Source organism: Manis javanica, chromosome 4 (genome assembly GCF_040802235.1).
Source record: "Manis javanica isolate MJ-LG chromosome 4, MJ_LKY, whole genome shotgun sequence".
Classification (NCBI taxonomy): Eukaryota; Metazoa; Chordata; class Mammalia; order Pholidota; family Manidae; genus Manis; species Manis javanica.
This window is the reverse complement of record NC_133159.1, coordinates 51,937,013-51,957,007: the sequence shown is the minus strand read 5'-3', so window position 1 is coordinate 51,957,007 and position 19,995 is coordinate 51,937,013. Positions and strand designations below refer to the sequence as shown.

The 19,995-nt window shown below is 33.0% G+C and overlaps 1 protein-coding gene across 3 annotated transcripts in view; it reads left to right on the top strand.

The window, feature by feature from the left end:
- The window catches only part of ITGB3BP (integrin subunit beta 3 binding protein), a 111,142-nt gene that overhangs the window by 28,949 nt on the left and 62,198 nt on the right, over positions 1 to 19,995 (top strand). For all 3 annotated transcript variants that reach the window (XM_073234066.1, XM_037024292.2, XM_073234065.1), the window contains exons 2-3: positions 8,326 to 8,368; positions 18,918 to 19,053. In XM_073234066.1, coding sequence (XP_073090167.1) covers positions 8,326 to 8,368; positions 18,918 to 19,053 — 179 coding nt within the window. The remainder of the gene's footprint in view (positions 1 to 8,325; positions 8,369 to 18,917; positions 19,054 to 19,995) is intronic.

Below are 19,995 nucleotides of genomic sequence, written 5' to 3'. Positions count from 1 at the left end.
TGTCCTAAAAAAAGAAGGAAATCCTGCCATTTGCGGCAACACAAATGAACTCTGGAGGCATTTTGCTAAGTAAAATGTCAGCCCAAGACAATACTGTATGATCTCACTTATATGTGAAATCTAAAAAACAAAAACAAAAAAAATACAAACTCAAAAAAAAATAGATTGGTGGTTGCCAGAGGTGCAGGGTGAAAGTTGGTTGGGCAAAATGGGTAAAAGTGGTCAAAATTACAAACCCCAGTTATAAAATATATAAGTCCTGGGTATATAGAGTACAACATGATGACCATAGTTAATAATACTGTATTGCATATTTGAAAATTGCTAAGAGAGTAGATCTTAAAACATCATCATAGGAAAAAATATTTGTAACTGTGTGGTGATGAATCTTTACTTACAGTGATGATCATTTCACAGTGTATGCATATACTGAATCATTATGTTGTACACCTGAAACTAATATATAATTAGTTTATATATTAGTTTAATTATAATATTAGGCACTAGATGTATTCATTACTACTTATATCATTGCTTATGGGCAATGGACAGTACTAGAACAGAACACACACACACACACTAACTAGATAACAGATCTAATTATCTCAAAATTTTTCCTGATTTTGATAATTGTATTGTGATTATGTAACAGAGTGTCCTGTTCTTAGAAAAACACACAGAAGTATTCATTGGCATACATATGATGTCTCCAACTTATTCTCAGTGGCCCATAAAAAAGATTATACATATAAAATACAGACAATCCCCAACTTATGATGGTTCACCTTAATGATTTTTCAACTTTACAGTGGTGTCAAAGTGATATGCATTCAGTAGAAATACTACTTCAAATTGTGAATTTTGATCTTTTCCTGTGCTAGCGTTGTGTGGTATGATACACTCTTGTGATGCTGTGTAATGGCAGTGATCTGCAGTTTCCAGTCAACCACACAGTCACAAAGATAAACAACTGATACACTTAACAACCATTCTGTACCCATTCAACCATTGTTTTACACTTCAGTACAGTATTCAGTAAATTACATGAAATAATCAATAATCCAAGTGTTCTGAGCATGTTTAAGGTAGGTTAGGCTGGCTAAGATATAAGTAGGTATATTAAATGCATTTTCAATTTAAGATATTTTCAACTCCCATCATAAGTTGAGGAAAGAGAGAGAGAGAGAGAGAGAGAGAGAGAGAGAGTGTGTGTGTACTCCATACTGTTTTCTATATATATGTATTTGCATAGAAAGAGAATATTAGAGGAAATGGTACAAAGTATAGACATGTTGGAAGTCTGGGTACAAAAACTCTTATTCCTATAACTTTTTTTAGTTTAAAATTAATTAAGAATTAAAAATTACTGGAAAAAACTTTAAATTTTTAATTAAAAATTTTTTTAATTTAAATGTTTAAAAAATACTAATGGATGAATAGTAAACTAGACATTATTGAAGAAAGAATTGGACAACTGGAAGATAGATCTGAAGAAATTGCTCAAAATGCAGCATAGAGACTGATGATAAAGATAAACAGGAGTTTAAAGATACGGAAAATGGTATGAGAAAGTCTAAAATTACATATGAAATCTCAGGAAGGTAGAATAAAGGAGAGTCAGTATTTGAAGAAATAATGATTTAGATTTTTTCAGAACTGTTAAGACACAAATCCACATAAGAGACTACCTTAGATGTGGGGGGTATCGTGGGGAAGACAGTGTAGCACAGAGAAGACAAGTAGTGACTCTGTGGCATCTTACTACACGGATAGACAGTGACTTGCAATGGGGCATGCGGGGGAACCCATAATATGAGTGAATGTAGTAACCACATTGTTTTTCATGTGAAACCTTCATAAGAGTGTGTATCAATAATAATAATAAAAAAAAAGAGACTACCTTAGAGGTAAGACTGTATTATGTGACATACTTTAGAAACCTGCAATTAAACAACCTTAAGTAGGATTGGAGGATCATTTAAAAAAATAATTACAGGAATTAAGTATATTCTTGAATCTGAGACTAAGTTAAAAATAAATATAATTAACTAAATTTAAGTCATTTACTTTTATGCAAATCACTGTGTCAGCCATAGGGAATTCAAGTATGAACACATACTGTACTCCCTAGAAGTTTTAATTTTAGTAGGACAGATTCCATCAAGCATTTTTACAGCTCATAACTTATCAGTTAACAGACAATGGTATAAATATCTTAGTCTAGGGAGAAAAGACAAACATAGAAATAGACTAATTTAACATAGTAAGTTTAGTGAGAGGCACAGGCACAAATGCTATAGGCATTGAATGGAAAGATCCTTAGTGCAAACTGGACAGTGTCAGGGAAAACTTCTTACTGATGATTATGCTGGAATCTTAAGGGAAAAGTAGGCATCAATATTCATGTGTTATTATTAATTTTTATGTTGTAAAATATGATACATTTGACCCTTGAATGGTGTGTCGGTTGGGGCATTGACCCCCAGGGAAATAAAAAATTCTTGCATAACTTTTGACACACCAAAGATTTAACTACTGATAGCCTCCTGTTGACTGGAAGCCTTACAGATAATATAAACAGCCAATTAACACATATTTTTATATGTTATGTGTATTATATACTATATTCTTACAATAAAGTAAGCTAGAGAAATAATTTTTTTCAAATTGTCATAGCCTCAAAAATAGCTTCCAACTTATTTATTGAAAAAAATCCATATATAAGTGGACCTGTGCAGTTCAAACCTGTTGTTCAAGGGTCAACTGTTCATATAAAAATACGTAAAATATCACTCATCTGCCATATTTAATTCTGATAAACCAATTTGGCCCCTTTCAGTAGGCGTTTTTAAAGGACTTAATTATGTCCTTTATATGTACGTACATGTGATGGTACACACACATGTATTGTGTGTGTATGTTTTGCAGAAGGTAATAGCAATGAATATTTTATTAATGTTCATTTTTTAGAGTACCCACCTAAGATCTTATAACATTTCTTACTTTATTCAACCCAAACAACACCTCACCTTCATCCATTTATCTTCTGGGTCCATTTTCCCAGTATGTCCCTTTTACTTCTGTAAACATTATTTACTTCTCTATTAATCTTTTGATAAGGAAGCTTTTGACACCATAAACATATATATGCTCAAAAATTTGATTAAGGTCAGTTTCATCATGAAGAATAACAGGATTAATCAATTACTTAGGTGCTTTTACACATGGCCATACTTCCACATATAGTAATGTTCTCACCCATGTCGTGGTAGTGAATTGTTGCATGACCACTATGAATGTTGAACACAGAAAAACATAGGCTTGAATGGAAGGGAGAAAGCAAAAAGGATATCGGAGATTTTTGTCCCTTCTTTGCTCATTCCCATACATAGAATGGAAAATAAATCATTTCTGATATCTCAGTTACATCTAAGCCACATGGGATGTGAATCTGGCTATTGCCTTTCATCAAAGGATTTCTAAACATCTCTTAAGTGTGTCAATAATCTTCTAAATACTCTTGTGAAATTGTAGCTGGCAGTATTATCATCTCTGCTATAGTGAGGGATACAGGGAAGCAGTGACATACTAAATGATGTTTATATCTTCCATTCAGAAATTTCCTAGTAGTTTACAGGCCAATGTAATGATCAATTTTATGAATCTTAGTGAGATTATGTGATTTGCCCTACCTTAGGGGAAGAATTTCTGGATCTCTGAGTCTTACCTGCTTTACTAAGTTAATTTTTCCCCCAACACACACTAACCCTCAGCTCTGCTATTCAAAATTATATTTATTCAGTGTTTTTAAAGTCCTGTAGGAGAAACTCAGATCATTAACTTGAGGAGTTTTTGAGGTATTTCTGGTTCTTATTTAGGAATCAAATGATAGTTCATTTTTTTTCTAGAATAATTTATTTAATATTGTCACCACTGTTGGTAACATTATATAATAAAATTCATCCACTTCCTCTGTTCTGAGAGTTCTATTTTGGATATGATCAAGTGATAAGTTAAATGAAATAGGAGAGGATAGTCTTAGTAATATGACTAGTGCTACAAACATAGTTACTTTCTATACTTGTTAATATAAAATTTCATTTCATATGTGTATCTTAAATTCTTCTTAACAGCAGTAATGTAGCATCCAGAATTTTTATCTTGGTGTATCTAAACCCAGGATACCTCAAAATGGAAAATAGTATTTAAGTTATGAGCCCAAGTGTAAATTTGTATTAAGCTGGAGGTGAGAAGTTAGAATACAATAGATAGGTGCCAATTGAAATAATTAATTTTTAAAATTATGTATGTAATAAAATTTACCATTTTAACCATTTTTAAGTGTACAGTAATGTGTCATTAAGTACATTTACATTGTGCAGCTATTACCATCATCCATCTCTAAAACTTTTTTCATCTTGCAAAACTGAAACTTTGTACCCATTAAACAGTACCTTCCTATTCAGCCCTCCTCCCAGCACCTGGCAACTACCATTCTATTTTCTGTCTTTATGACTCTGACTACTTTAAGTACCTCATTTGAGTGGAGTATATCTGTCCTTTTGTTAATGGCGTATTTCACTTAGCATATTGTCTTCAAGGTTCATTCATGTGGTGGCACGTGTAAGAATTTCTTTCCTTTTTAAGGCTGAATAATATTCCATTGTATTCCAAATGTATGTAACACATTTTGTCTACTCCTTCATCTGTCACTGGACATTTGCATTGCTTTCACATTTTGGCTATTGTGAATAATACTGCTGTGAACATAAATATTTGTTCATGTCCCAGCTTTCAATTCTTTTGGGTATATATCCAGAAATGGAATTACTGGGTTATATGCTAATTCTATGTCAGGTTTTTGAGGAACTGTTTTTCACTACAGCTGTACTATTTTACAGTCCCAGCAGCTGTGCCCAAGAGTTCCAGTTTCTCCACATCCTGGCCAACACTTGTTTTTTGTTTTTTTGATGTTAGCCATCCTAATGGTTGTGAAGTGGTAGCTGATTGTGGTTCTGATTTGCATTTCCCTAATATTAGTGATGTTGAGCATCTTGTGTTTATTGGCCATTTGTGTATCTTTGGAGAAATGTCTGTTTAGTGTTTTGTCTGTTCATGGGTGTCCATTTTTTTAAACCAAGGGAGCAAATTTAAGAGGTGCTTATAACATTACAAAACTACCAGAGATGTATCACTTTTCAGTGCTAGCTAAGACTGTCAGAAATTGGATAAATAGGAAAATATTTATCTCATATATCTAAACAAGTTTTGTCTGTTCTTTCTTTATAAGGTTTCATCCATCTCTTCCTCTCTCTTTCTATTAACATCATCATACTCCACTTAACATAATCTCCTGTTTGTATAACAGTTGTTTGTGGATAAAGAGTGGGTTTGAAAAATGGTAACGGCATATAGTAAGTGCTATTTTCATGACTGATATATTGACAGTGAGCCCACTTCTAATAGAATGGGAAAATAAATGGTCATAAATTCCTGTAATAGGTTTACTCTTCTTACTCTGCTTTAACTCCTCAGTTCAACAAATATTTATTATGCACAGGACTTGAGACCTAAGTTTCTCTCCCTCAAGCTGTGTGACAGTGGACAGATCACACCAACTCTTTCTTATTGGATGTACTAAGTGATTTCTTAGATTTCTTCTAGAAATTTATTAAATCTTTTATACTTCTTTTAAATATTACCAGATTTTGCTTATTAAATACCTGAATTACCTGAAAACACATTACCCACAATAAATCATGCTTCTAGATTCTTACTAAAGTATTAAAAAGTGGGAGATAACAGTCTAACTTGACTAACTTAATTTGCCTGGGGTTCTTAGATCAACCTAGTACCTAAACAAGAAACCTTTTCAATCTAAGGATTTAATTACTTTCTCTAAGAATTAACTAACAATAATACAGCAATAATATTTTGAACAGATAATTCAGGGTGTGGTTTGTGTCCTTTTAATAGGTAATATTGCATCTTAATATTTAAAAATAGATGATAAAAAATGCTGTACTGTGTACTTTTCAGTTTTTATTTCTACTTTTGAAGTTTTATGAAATATCAAAACATCTCATGTATCTGAAGAGGGCAATATATATGCCACAGCTAAATACTAATACATTTTGGGTTATCTGCCCTTTTTATTTGTTCATGTCTCTGTTTTCTTCCTGTTACATTAAGAATTCACATTAAATTTTTAGATTTCAAGTGGACTTCTAAAAGGTATGAGTAATTTTTTGAAACATAAAATCTAGAGGACTTGAAGAGGGATTTTTCCAGGAAAGAGATACAGATGGCCAACAGACATGAAAAAATGCTCCATATCACTAGTCACCAGGGAAATGCAAATCAAAACCGCAATGAGATATTACCGCACACCAGTTGGAATGGCCACTATCCAAAAGACAAGAAATAACAAGTGTTGGCAAGGATATAGAGAAAAGGGAGCCCTCCTACACTGTTGGTGGGAATGTAAATGGTGCAGTCACTGTAGAAAACAGTATGGAGGTTCCTCAAAAAACTAGAAATAGAAATACCATATGATGCAGTAATTCCACTTCTAGGCATTTACCCAAAGAAAACAAAATCCCTGATCCAAAAAGATATATGCATCCCTGTGTTTATCACTGCAGTATTTACAAGAGCCAACATATGGAAGCAACCTAAGTGTCCAACAATAGATGAATGAATAAAAAAGGTGTGGTACCTACACAATGGAATATTCAGCCATTAAAAAGAAAGAAATCCTGCCATTTGTGACAACATGGATGAACCTAGAAGGTAGTATACTAAGTGAAATAAGCCAGGCAGAGAAAGACAGATACCATATGATTTCACTTATTTGTGGAATCTAAAAACAAAGCAAAAGTAATAGCAATAGACCCATAGACACTGAGAAGTGACTGGTGGTTACCATGGGGGAGGGGTTGTAGTTCGTAGGTAGGGAAGGTGAAAGGGATGAAGGGAAACAGAAATCTCAATCATAGTATAAGTTGGTAACAAGGATGGTAGTACAGCTTGGGGAATACAGCCAAAGGTCTGTAACATGTTTCTATGTGCAACTTGGGATAAGGGTTTAATAATGTGAGTAACTGTTGCACCACTGTGTTGTATACTTGAAACCAATATAATAATTGTATATCAGCTATGCTTCTATGAAAAAAAAAGAAAACAACTAATCTCAAGAAATAATGTTAAGTTAGACTAATGTGGATATAATAGCAAAATTAAATGGACTGTTTTTAGATTAAATTTTTATATTTAATATTTACTGCAGTAATTTTTATAAATTATCCATCCCTTCTATTTTCTCTTGCTCCTGTCACTTGTTTGTCAGTAGTCATTTATGCATAGTCATTTCGAGGACCTATAAAATATTTTTTTGTTTTCTATACTACAGCCTTTATAACACAATCTTTTTTTTTTACTTTTTGCTTTATGCTTAAATTCTCTAATATTTTAAGTAACTTCATTTCTGTTTCTCAGGGATCCAGAAAGTACTTTTAAACTGCATTTATCACTGGGAAAACTAGTTTTAATTTATATCGACCTTTTTCTCCTTTGAGCATTTAGTGTGCATTCAATAAAACGTTGATGACTGCTCTTTAGAAGACAGCTGTACGAAATAAAGTATTATAAATATTCAGCTTTCCTTTCTAAGCATTGTCACCAACAGCTGGGCATCTAGTTTGGCAGAACAGATTTTGCACAGAGTGAGCCTAGTATGTTCCTGAATCAGTTTAGTGAAGGAGACAAAAAAATAGTTTCTTATAGATTGGGGACTTATAAAGACATAGAGCATCTGTTCCTCAGTTAAGTCATAGTCTGATAGCACTGAATCATGTTTAAAGCTAGAATAATGTGCAAAACTTTTTTCACCTTCCTTATACCTGTATTTTGATACATAGTGCATTATTTCTCCAAATAATAATAGTATATTTTCAGCATCTCCATTGCAGGTATGTAAAATATTTTGCCTTTCTGTATAATTTATTAGTGGTATTTTAGAACACACAAACATTAATTTTTTATGTTTATAATGACCTTAATGTATGAGTTGTATGAAGTGCATATATAAAAACCACATATTTTTAAAGATCCAGTTAAAATATTTAATTATGATTCCATTCTGAAATATGCTATTAAAAAGACAGATTCATCATTGTGGAAATGGCTTGGCTTTCTGCATATAGTATGCTACTTTAGTTGAAGAAAGTAAGTTAGGATCTTTGTTTACATATATTACTCTTAAATATTTGGCTGTTTAAGTTTAGCATATCAAAATCTAAGATTTCTTTATATTTTTATTTGCAGTGTTAAAAGATCACTGAAACTGGATGGTTTGTTAGAAGAAAATGTAAGTATTTATGAGTTTGTCATTGCATAATGGATTGTATTTTAAATTTTTTAATAGCTAATTTACCTTATAAATATAAGTGACCCTACTAAATATAAAAATTATCAAAAAATACTGCAATGTAATTGTGATTGGTCACCATTTTCTACATACAGAATATTCTTCGAAATCTAATATATGTAAGTTCCTGGCCATTTTGACGTTTTCATTGAAGAGGCAAATTATTTAGAAACCTTAATGAAATAATTTAATAGATATTAATTCACTATTTGTAGAAAAAAAATACTCTGCCACTTAAATGCACAAGAAACAATATGGAATAATGGTAATGCTTTAATCCACATTCTGCAATCTGCTAAATTGAAATAAAAACATTAACAGCATATTTGTATCAAAAATTTAATTACCTCCCTCAGTTATGCTGGCATGATTAAACAATAAAATACTAACTCATAAATACTAATAAATCTCACCATGGTTGTCACAATAAAAATAAAATTGTACTGTTGCTATTACTTTTTGTAAACCTACTCATAGTACATTCCCAGTGCCAGCTCTCATGACATATGTTGGTTTATTATCTTTTCATAGCAATGGATCTTGACACAGTATTAATACTGAGATACTTATAGCCTCAGTAATCTTAAATGCAAGTAAATTGATGACAAAGTAAATTAAAACAAATAGCTAGTCAATAAGTAGGCTCTTATAAAATCCCATATGAGACTACCGTTTTAAGAAATGGGTTTTATATGGAATTTCTCTTTGGAAGACTCATTGATATATATTTAACAATGTACCATTTTAAACACTTCCTAGGTGCTTTAAAAAAAATTTAAACAAAAGTGGCAAAATACTGCAATGCCACTAAAAAAATCATTAGCAGTGTAATTAGCAATTTAGAGTACCATTATCCAACTTGTTCTGTAAAGAATGCAGCTGTGGCTGTAATTCTGCATCTGTTTCTTTGGTCAGAATGGTATTTTGGTAGATGAGTAGTCCAGCTTGAAATGAAATACTGTTCTTTTCTGTCCCCAAACTGTTTTCTGGCAGATAGTAACATTATTTGAATGGAAAAAAATTGCCATTTAGGAATTCACCCTCTTCATGAAGTACAGTTATCTTCGTAGCAGGTTTTCTATCCATTTTTCCTTCAGATTAGGTTGTGTCAAAGTTGCCAGAATATATATAGGCCACACACAGTTAATATCCTGTATTAGAAAAATGCATTGTTATTTTTGGCCCAATGTTGTATCTTTAAACCAGTTGACTTAGCTTGATAACACATGGCCATAACCTGCTAAATACAAGTTCCTAGTATCCTAGCCTTACCTGTCTTCAACATTTCTATTTTCTGACCAATTTCTATTATTTTCAGTTTTTGTACTCCTGTCTAATTATTTGTTTGCAGCTGTACAGTCACATCTTAAATCTAACAGCTTTTGCTCTGGTGTTGTCTACTTTTCTCTCTCCTTAGCTACATTTATGCTTCCATCTACTCCAGTAACAATTTAGCTCCAAAGCAGCCTGACTTCCAAGAATCTACCATATGCCAGTGATCCCATAGAGGCTGTCTTAGCCCATGCAAAGGCTCAGACATTCAAGGCATATACCTATAATTCTAAGAGTACCTAATTGCTGTGAAGCTACAGAGGAACTAGTTGTAACTGTGTGGTCATTTTGCCTTGCCGATATGATGCAGAAGGAAGAAGACTCAGTGTCTAAAGAAAAGAGCTAGAATATACTATCATATTCCAGTTAGTTGAAGTGGAGCCTGTTCATCCTAATCTACTGCTATTTCCTCTTCAGACATATTTGGAATTCCCAGATCCCAGTGTTCCCAATGTAGCTACACAATTTCATGGAGATTAATGCCTAATGATGTTAGAGCAAGTCTGCAAAAGTAATTTTTCTTATGATTATCCTGAAGGTGGAAATTGAAGTATGAACCTGTGACCTTCCATTACTATTTAGCATGTACATTGCAAGTACTACTCTTTGTTGAATCTCCCAAATTGTTGGGGGTAATGAGGAGTAAAGAAGGTTTCAATTTATCATAACCTACAGCGTTTATGCTGCTCAAGTTTTTTCCCTTCAAGCATTGTTTCTAGATGGATTTTCAGAAAGAAAGATGAATTATTTCTTACAAACTGCTGTCAGTTGCAGTCCAGATGAACATATAGGGATAACTGGCTCATTGGTCATAAATTTAGACTGCTTAATCCAGTCTCTTTCAGGCCACCTCCAAGAAGAAGCAGATGCTACAGATGGAAAGAGAAGGAGCATACTTCGTACTAAGGCCAACTCAGTAGGCATGCTGCTAGAAAGAATGGCAGTGCAGGTTTTGGGGGAGGCTTGCTGATTTGGACATAGATGCCCAGGCTAGGTTACTCCATTATTATTGGTAGGACACTAATAAGTGATTATTCCCATGGCCTAACTCTGTCTTATCCCTTATCTCTATGAGTGAAGACTTCTGTTGACTCCTGAAATTAGAAAGAACTTTGGACAAGGAAATTCTATAGCTCACATTCTGTAGTCTTACTTATAGAGCTGGCTCAAATTTACCTCTTTCTTTTCTTCCTCCCTCTCCTTCCACTTTTCCTTCCTTACCTTTTTATTATGGAAATTTTCAAACACAAAAGCGAGGAGAAAATTATAATGAACTCCTATGTACCATCGTCCAGCTTCAACAGTTACTAACATTTTGCTAATTTTGTTCCATTTATTTATGTGTGTGTGTGTGTGTGTGTGTGTGTGTGTGTGTGTATCTGTATATTTTTTCATGGAATATTTTACAAGTCCCAGACATGTCATTTCATTAGGATATTCTTCAGTACACATTTCTAACAGATAATGACTGTTTTTCATAACCATAGTGCCACTTACAAAGTTAGCAGTAATTCCTTAGTAATCTCTAATATCTTTTGCTCAGTCCTTATTCACATTTCAATTGTTACAAAATGTCATTTTATAGCTGACTTATTGAAATCAGCATCCAAACAAGGTTTAAACATTGTAATGGTTCTTATATATCTTAAGTGTTTTAAAACTTTTTAAATCTCACTCTCTTTTTCTTGTTAATTTATTTTTTGTAAAAACAGACATTTATTCTAAAAGCATATTCTACATTCTGGATTTGGTTGATTGTTTTCTTATGTCTTTTTTTTACTTTATTTTGACATATTCATTCTCTTATGTATTCTCTTATGTATCTCATTCTCTTAATGTATTATTTTTTTATTGAGGTATAATAGTTGATAGACAATATATTGGTTTCAGTTACACAACATAGTGATTTGACAGTTATCTATATTATTAAATTTTCTCCCCAACTACTGTAGTTACTGTCAATGTAGAAAAATATTACAGTATTATTGACTTTATTTTCTATGCTGTACTTTCATCCCTGTGACTAATTTACATTATGATTCAGATTTTGAGCCTCTTTATTCTCTTTACCTCTTTTACCCATCCACCCCAAACCCTCCCCCATAGTAATTTTGTAGTATCTTTTAAATGATTTCTCTATTGTTCATATTTCCTATAAAACTGGCAGTTAAAGCTAGTGCCTTGATTAGATTTTTGTTCAAATCTTTGGTAAGCATGCCTTCATTCATGTCACAAATAACAAGATTTCCCATTTTAAGAAGAGGGGCCCCCAAGGTTATGTTTCAAATCTTTTTGCCTGCTATAAAACATTCTGAAAGATAATTGGGGTTTGTTTGTTTGTTTGCTTTTAATACAAGAAGACATTTGTAAACCATTAACAAAACAAAACATTTAGAAAAACCAATACATTATATTTACACAGACTGGGTGATCTCACAATCACCAGTCAGAAACTTGTGAAGCTTTATAAATCTCAGACAAATAGAAGTAACTAGAGAAGAGCAGCACTGATGGAGGTAAGAACCCAGGATAAGACATACATCACCCAGTGTATTCTATTGCATTTGCCCTGTTTTAACACAGCAATGTAGTTTTGCAATGATCTTACAGCATGTAAATTAAGCCCACTTGCTCCTTTAGCTAATATGGCTCTACAACTACTATTGTAGCAGGGCAGGACACTGGCTCCAGGTATTTAAAAAACCCGTAACTAAAGGGTCTCTGTACAAGCCACACAGGAGAAGTCTAGAATTTTGAAAAGTTAAGGGTTTTCAGTTCTTGCTTTTTATGCTCATTCCTGGGCAGCACAGCTGAGTACAGGTCTATCATTTTTAAAACCTTTGCTTACCAACTCAGATCTTTAGACACACATGCATAGTAGGCCTAGCTTAAACCAGTGAAGGATGGATCTGGATTTGAAGCAAGTCCCGTGCTTGAATTAAAGATTTGGAGTAAGTATCCTTTATTATGTATATGGACAGCCCTTCATCTAACCTTGGCTTCCTCTCTAGACCCTTTACCTGGCCCAGCCTCTAAGCACTCTGCACCAGCTTTTTAACTCATCTTCTTTTCCAGTCTTCAGTAGAAGGGGATCAAGACTTGGGGCAAACAAATTAAAACCAAGTCTCCCATGAAACATTTTCAAGATGAAGGAGTTTCAAGAGAACAAAGAATGTAATGGCTTCCACATTGGGTCTATCATTCTGGTCTTAATGCCTAATCTTTTCAATCTGGCCTAGGAAATATTATTATATATACATCTTTAAAGGGAAAACCACTTCCCTATCCAGGCCACTTTCTAAAGCTTAAAATTGTGAGAGTGGAGTCTCAGATAAAGTATGCACATTCTAAGAGATGTCCATGAAAGCCCTCACTTGAGTTTGATAGCAGTGTTGGAGTCCCTTTTGCCTCACTCTCCCCCTTACCAAGAAGGAAGAGGGGTTGCTGTTGTGGCTCCTGGTCTAAGACATACGGCAATGCCAACTGCCCCCTACCCTTCCTGTCTATCCTGCTTGCTCCACTCTTGGCTAATTGACTCCTGCTCCTTGAAATTTTCTCACTGCAAAAACGTAGTCACTCACCCACCATAGCTAAATTCTATGCCTCTGAAAATAGGGCAGAGCTGTGGGTCTCTTCTTTCTCCTGCAAATAAGCTGACTTTCTCTGTGAGGTGGGAGTTTGCTAGGCCCTTAGTGGATATGAGGCTACCATATGGCTGATGCTGTAGCAGAAGTGACATTGCTTGAGCTGGAGTAGCAGCTTGCATTCCTTGGTGTAATGGTCTAGACCTCCACAGTCGTAGCACTAGTCACCTTTGCATCTGTATTTCTACATGTTCTTCCCTTTGGCCACCTCATACCCCCAATACTGAATACCCCTGCAAGTCTGGTGACATAAATAGATTGCAGGCCCTTGGCCAACTTCCTAAAGGTGAATGCACTGTATTGCCCTCTACTAGGCTCCAGGAGCCCTCCATGTGAGGTAGGCGTTATTATTCTAGTGATATGCTAGATGAGTGAGGAAACTGAAGTTCAGAGTAAAAAATACATAAGTACTATACTCAAAAGAGTATAGCTAGAAGCAACAAAACCATTATATGAGCCCAGACTTTCTGGTTTTAAGTCTAGTGATCCTTCCATATAACACAGCTATTTTTCCTTTAGTGTAATTATTTAAATACTTTATGACTCTTCATTCTCTTTAGAAAAATATTATTCCTAGTACTGTTTTTGGTTTATACTATATAGTTGACTAAATTTATGAAATATTTTTAAATATTGAGTTAATTCAAAAGGAAAAAAGGTCTTTTAAATAGCCATAGGGGAAAGAATTGACCTTGATCCTTATCTCATTTGATACACAAAGATTAATTTAAGAAGTATCATAGACATAAAGAAAAAGTCAAAGAGTAATAAAACTTTTAGAAGGAAACATAAGAAACTATCTTTGAGACCTTAGAGTATTTCATAAAACACAAAAAATACAAACCATAGAAGAAAATGTTGGTAAGTTTAATCAAAATTAGAAATTTCTGTTCATCAAAAGACACCATTAAGAAAATGAATAAGCAATTCATGGATCAAGAAGAAAATAATTTATCATGCATATGTCTGACAAAAGACTTGTATCTAGAGTATGTAAATAAACAGTAAAAAAGACTACAATAAAAATGTACAAAAACTTGAACACTTCACAAAAATGATACTTAAATGAACCATTAGCACATGAAAAAGTGTTTGCTCACTATCAGAAATACAAATTAAAACCACAAAGTGATACCATTCCCACCCACTGGAGTAGCTGAATAACAATAACAAAACAGAATGGCTAAAAACAAAACCACAACGATTTAAACAACAGTAAAGTTTGGTGAGGATGAAACAGCTGCAACTCTCAGATTCAAAATGTTACAAACACTTTGGAGAACTGTTTAGCTTTTATTTCATATAAAGAAAATATTTTTATAATCTAGTGATTCCATTCCTAGATTGCCAAAGAAATAAAATTTATAGCCACAAAAAGACATATACAAGAATGTTCTTAGCAACTTAATTCGTAATAGCTCCAAACTGGAAATAACCTTAATGTCCTTCAACAGGAGAGCATAGAAACAAATTCTGGAATATTTATACAAAGGAATACTATTCAACAATAAAGAGACACACTACTACCACACAACAACATAGATCATCTCACAAATACATAGAGAAAAAAGCAAAACACAAAAGTTAAGTATTTAATTTACATGAAGTACAATAGGCAAAACTATCTGATTATAGGAATTAGAAAATGGTTGACTCTGGACTAGGGAATGGGAATTGAGTGAAAGGGATACAAAAGAACCTTCAAAGATTATTGAAATGTTCTATATCTTGGGTGATGGTTGTATCAGTGTATACAGTTGTGAGACTCATCAAGCTGAACCCTTAAGATCTGTGCATTTTACTGTATGTAAATCATACTTCAATAAACAAATATATGAGGTGAATTTCACTTTATATTCTGAAAAATTTGAGGATATATGAAGTGATTGGAAACATGAAAACATTTCATTAAAAACTTGAAGATTGCAATGCAAAGAGTAATAGTGATATCTTTAATATTAATATTTTATTATCAAAATTGTGAAACAGTAATAAGCACAAATAAAAACACTAGTGTGTCAACTTTTTAGCCAATGTGTTCTTTTATTTTTCCTATTAAAATTTTTTCTTTGAGAATAAGATTTATATATCATGAAATTCACAGGCTTGAGTGTACAATTCAATGAGTTTTAATGAATCTATCCCCCATGTATCAAACACCCAATCAAGAAATAGAACATTTCCATTACTATGATTCTAATATTTTGCTTATATTCTTTCCTGCTAACCCTGTAAGATCACAAGATAAATGCAAAATTCTTTTGCTCTCCATACTACCATTAAAAATAACAGCAAAACTCCAACATTATTTGAAACATTAAGGATGATAATTGTGGCAGCTGATAAGAAGTTAGTTGATTTGTAGGACTCTTAGGCCCAAATTGTGAAAAGTCCTTGAGACAGCTAGTATTTAGAGTTTTCTAATATAAATTCCATAGTTAGTATAGTAATGAATAATAATGTCTTAGGTGAGACATTCCAATAACCTAATTGGTATAAGGTAATAAAGAATTCTCTCTCTTAAGCTGCCCTAATTTTTCTTTTTGTTCCTGACTGTCCAAATACCTACAGTATCTGTTTGAAATAATTCAGTGATAGCATAGGCTAGTAGTTCATAATAATAATAGCAGATTCTTTATATCATATTTCATCTTGAAAGAGCTCTTAGTACTTTCTAGACTGTTTATAATAGGTAAGAATCAATAAAATACAAGTACCTTTTTTGGTAAAATACGCTCTAAACAAGGTGACAAAGCAAGCTGTAATGTGTGAAAGATATGGAAGGAGAATGTCATATATATTTGAAATTATGGAAAGAACACTCATTTCTTTCTTTTTTTAACACAGAAAAATCAATGCCCAAATTTTAGTTTTAGTAATGTGCAGGTTTGACCTCCTTACAAAAAGTACAAGGACATTTGGGCTGATCATAGCATCTTTTTTTTTTAATAGTTGTGTTAAAATATCTCTACGGATTCAGTAAATATTACAAGCAGTTGTAAGTATATAACTAGTTGTGACTTACCTGATTTCTATTTCCTTACATTTTGTTTGCATCCTGAATGCTCTTCCTTCTCTAGCCAAATCTGTTCCTTTCATATTTTTTCCCTCTGTTTTTCTAAAGGATCGGGTAGGTAGCACTTATAATTGCTGAGTGAAAAGACTGCCAGACTTCTCAATTAGTAGCCCAGTCTTCTCTCAAATCCCAGTTTTAATTCTTCCTGTTGTGGGAGGCTAATGAGTAGGCCAGGTCCTTCGATGTTTTGGGGATAGTAGGGTGGAAATTCTTAAGTGGATTCCAAGATCACTTGCAAGCATCTTCAGGGTTTAAAAATTAGAGGACCTTGGTAAAACCTTGAGGGGAAAAACAAACTTAGAGAAGTAAGATTATGCTTTTGTGTACATCAATAGGCAGATATATAAAACTGTGTTGTTTTCTGGGAAATATTTAGTGGGACAGTAGGGAAAGGTAAATTTGCATTTTCCTCTCTACATATAGTAATTGTAGACAGAAATTCTTCTTTTTAACCAACACAGATGACCAAAAAAAGAAAACAAAAGAGAAGCCTTAGTACTTTTTAAGGTGAGGGGAAACACACACACACACACATGTGCACACATGCACACACAAACATTTTATGGAGCCTAGAAAATTGTTTTCAAGGAGAAATGTATGATCTATAGTTGCAATGTTTAGATATTTGGCAATTGGAAAAAATAATGTTTTGGTGAAAATAGGAAAACAGATTGACATAAATGTACATTAGGGTATGACTTTCATTTCTTGTACATACACAGTGAAATAGTTATGGGCAATAAATTCTTGGAAAAATAGGGTAAGATTGGATAAATGTCATAGTTTATGACTAAAAACTCAAGATGGAGAGGTAATAATAACCACCTGATAAAGAGACTTAAAATCCGTTCACCCTTAAAAAAAGATTGCTTTAGAGTTATAACTTGATGTAATAGTTTGATTTTTTTTAAAGATTTTTTTTACATTTGTGGCTTTTGTGGATACATAAAATAAAGAATGAAATGCCTTTTGTTCCCCCAATGCAAAGAAGTATTTATTACTTAAAATATTAACTGTAAAAAAAAATTGATGCTATAGAATCTAGAACTAATACCAAGATTATTGAGAAAAGTACACAGACACCATTTCTGCCATGGTGCCTTAAAAATAAATAATACTTGACAGTGGTGAATTATATAACTATATCAAGTCAGCTACCAAGCTAGTTTAATTCTACAGTGTTGGCAACATATGAGCCTGTGGGCCTTTTCTTGATCCCCCAAATCTATCCTGTGCTTTTTCACCTCCAAGATTTCAGGTTTTTCATACTTTCTGTTTTCTTATCTAAGCCTTATCCTTCTTCTTCACAAGAATCCTTCTCTGAGGTGTCTACAGCCCACTTTGATTTTTTCTGTCCAAATTTCTGTAGTACCCATACTACCATAATAGCTCTTCTCTGCCATTTATGAGGCCAGAAGAGTTTGTTGTTTCTTTGTATACATTTGTTAGCAAATGCTGTGTGATCAGTAAGTGTTATAAAAAACAAGTTTAAAGGGAATTCAGGAAACAAGCAATTAATGGTGAATGGGAACCTAAACCAAAGAAAGAATTATCCTGGGGAAGATAAGAAAGAAGTATTCCAATCTAGGATCACAGAATGAGCAAAAGCCCAAATGTGCATAGCTGAAGTGACTACAACTACAGGTATCATTTAATAATGGATGAATGAACTAAAGAACAAATGAATATATTCTGAGTAGAGTGGCTTGGCCAACTTTATTGGACTGTTACTTTTAAGTTATACATTCATGATATAATTTTGAGTCCTGGGTTATAGAGGATGAAGAAATATATTCAGGAGCTCCAATTCTAGTGGGGCAGACAGAAATGTAAAGAATTATTAAAATTTTGCTAACTCCAATAAGGTAAGCTCAAGGTCTGTAGGAACACAGAGAAGGAAGCTGCAGAGAGTATTTGTGTAGGATCAGCCAAATTTTCAAAAGCCCTGAAATGCCAAACTCAATTGAACATTATTTTGGTTATCATTAAGAACGCAACAACATGGAGCAACTTAGGAAGGCTTAGGACAGCACTAGTCTTTCCCAGAATTTTCTGAGGGTCTTACTAAGAGAAACTTCTGAGAATTTCCCTGGCTTGCCCCCATAATTACACTTCAGGTTCAGCTGACATCAAAAATCAGTATAAAATTGAGAGAGTCAGCCATCTCTAAATTGTTTGGAAATACATATCAGAAGATAGGAACCCTTAAACGTTAAAATTTCATGAATGTCAAATTGAGATGCCCTAATTAGTGTAGAGACCTAACTATCTGCGTAACTTAAAAGAATAGTGTTCACTTTGAAGGAGATAATTAAATATATTTAAGATCTGGAAAGAAAGAGCAAGGAAAAGAGTATTGATTTGAATTTTGTGAGTTTTCAAAGGAATTTTCAAGAATCTAAAAATATTTTTGTTCCAAATTAATATTTATTTCCAGTCATTTGATCCTGCAAAAATTACGAGGAAGAAAAGTATTACAACTTATTCTCCAACAACTGGAACTTGTCAAATGAGCCCATTTGCTTCTCCCACAAGCTCTAATGAACAAAAGCACAGAAATGGACCATCAAATGGTTAGTTGAAACTTCTTTTCCACTTATTATAAGATTTTTCTAGTTATTGGTTAAATCAAACTTTTGATTTAATATATGGATCTTGCCACAGCTGATTTTTCTCTTTCTTAAAGAATTCAACATACAAAAGGCTAGAATATAGGTATTACTTTGGACATAAATGTATACTTTCCAGACTTATTTTAAAATGCTACTGCAGACTTTGTTCCCCTACTATCCCATCCATTAAATAGAAATTATGGCCTGACTGCCTTCAGCTACTATCAATTATAATGGTTACAGATACACCCCTTAACAAGCTATCCATCATGTGCATAAATTAAAGGGCACATAATTCAGGTACTGCTGCACTACAGTTTGAGAGTGATACTTCTAAATGTTATTATTACCCATGTTGTGTGTATAATTTTATCCACATTTCAGGTATCTTTATATAACTTGCTTTTATCTATTAATTTCATTTCCTTCTTTTCCTTTATCATTTTAAATGCATTTGTAAAAAGGCTTATAGAATTTCCCATTAGGGAATAACCTCATTTTAATATGAAATTCTTTATTTAAAAATAATAGTAGTTTAATTTTGACCATATTTCTTGTTCTCTGGTAGTTTATTGTTAACATGTTCATTTAAAAGATATAGAAATCTAGATTTCATAGGTTTAATTTTTAATATTGGAAAAAGTCATTAATCAGTGACATGCCAAGTTTCTATAATATAAAATTTTAAGTAGGCTCAAATTTCATAAAGTATATTTTAGATATGCTGTGATTAGCCTAATTTGTATTTTATTGTTTAACATTTATTGAGTGCTAAGAATATAGTAGAAGCCACACAGAAACAAAAAAGTCTCATTTTACCTAATTTACTGTAATGAAACCCTAATGAGATCTTAAACTTTTGAATGACTTTTATTTTACTTTAACCAAGTGCTATTATGTTTG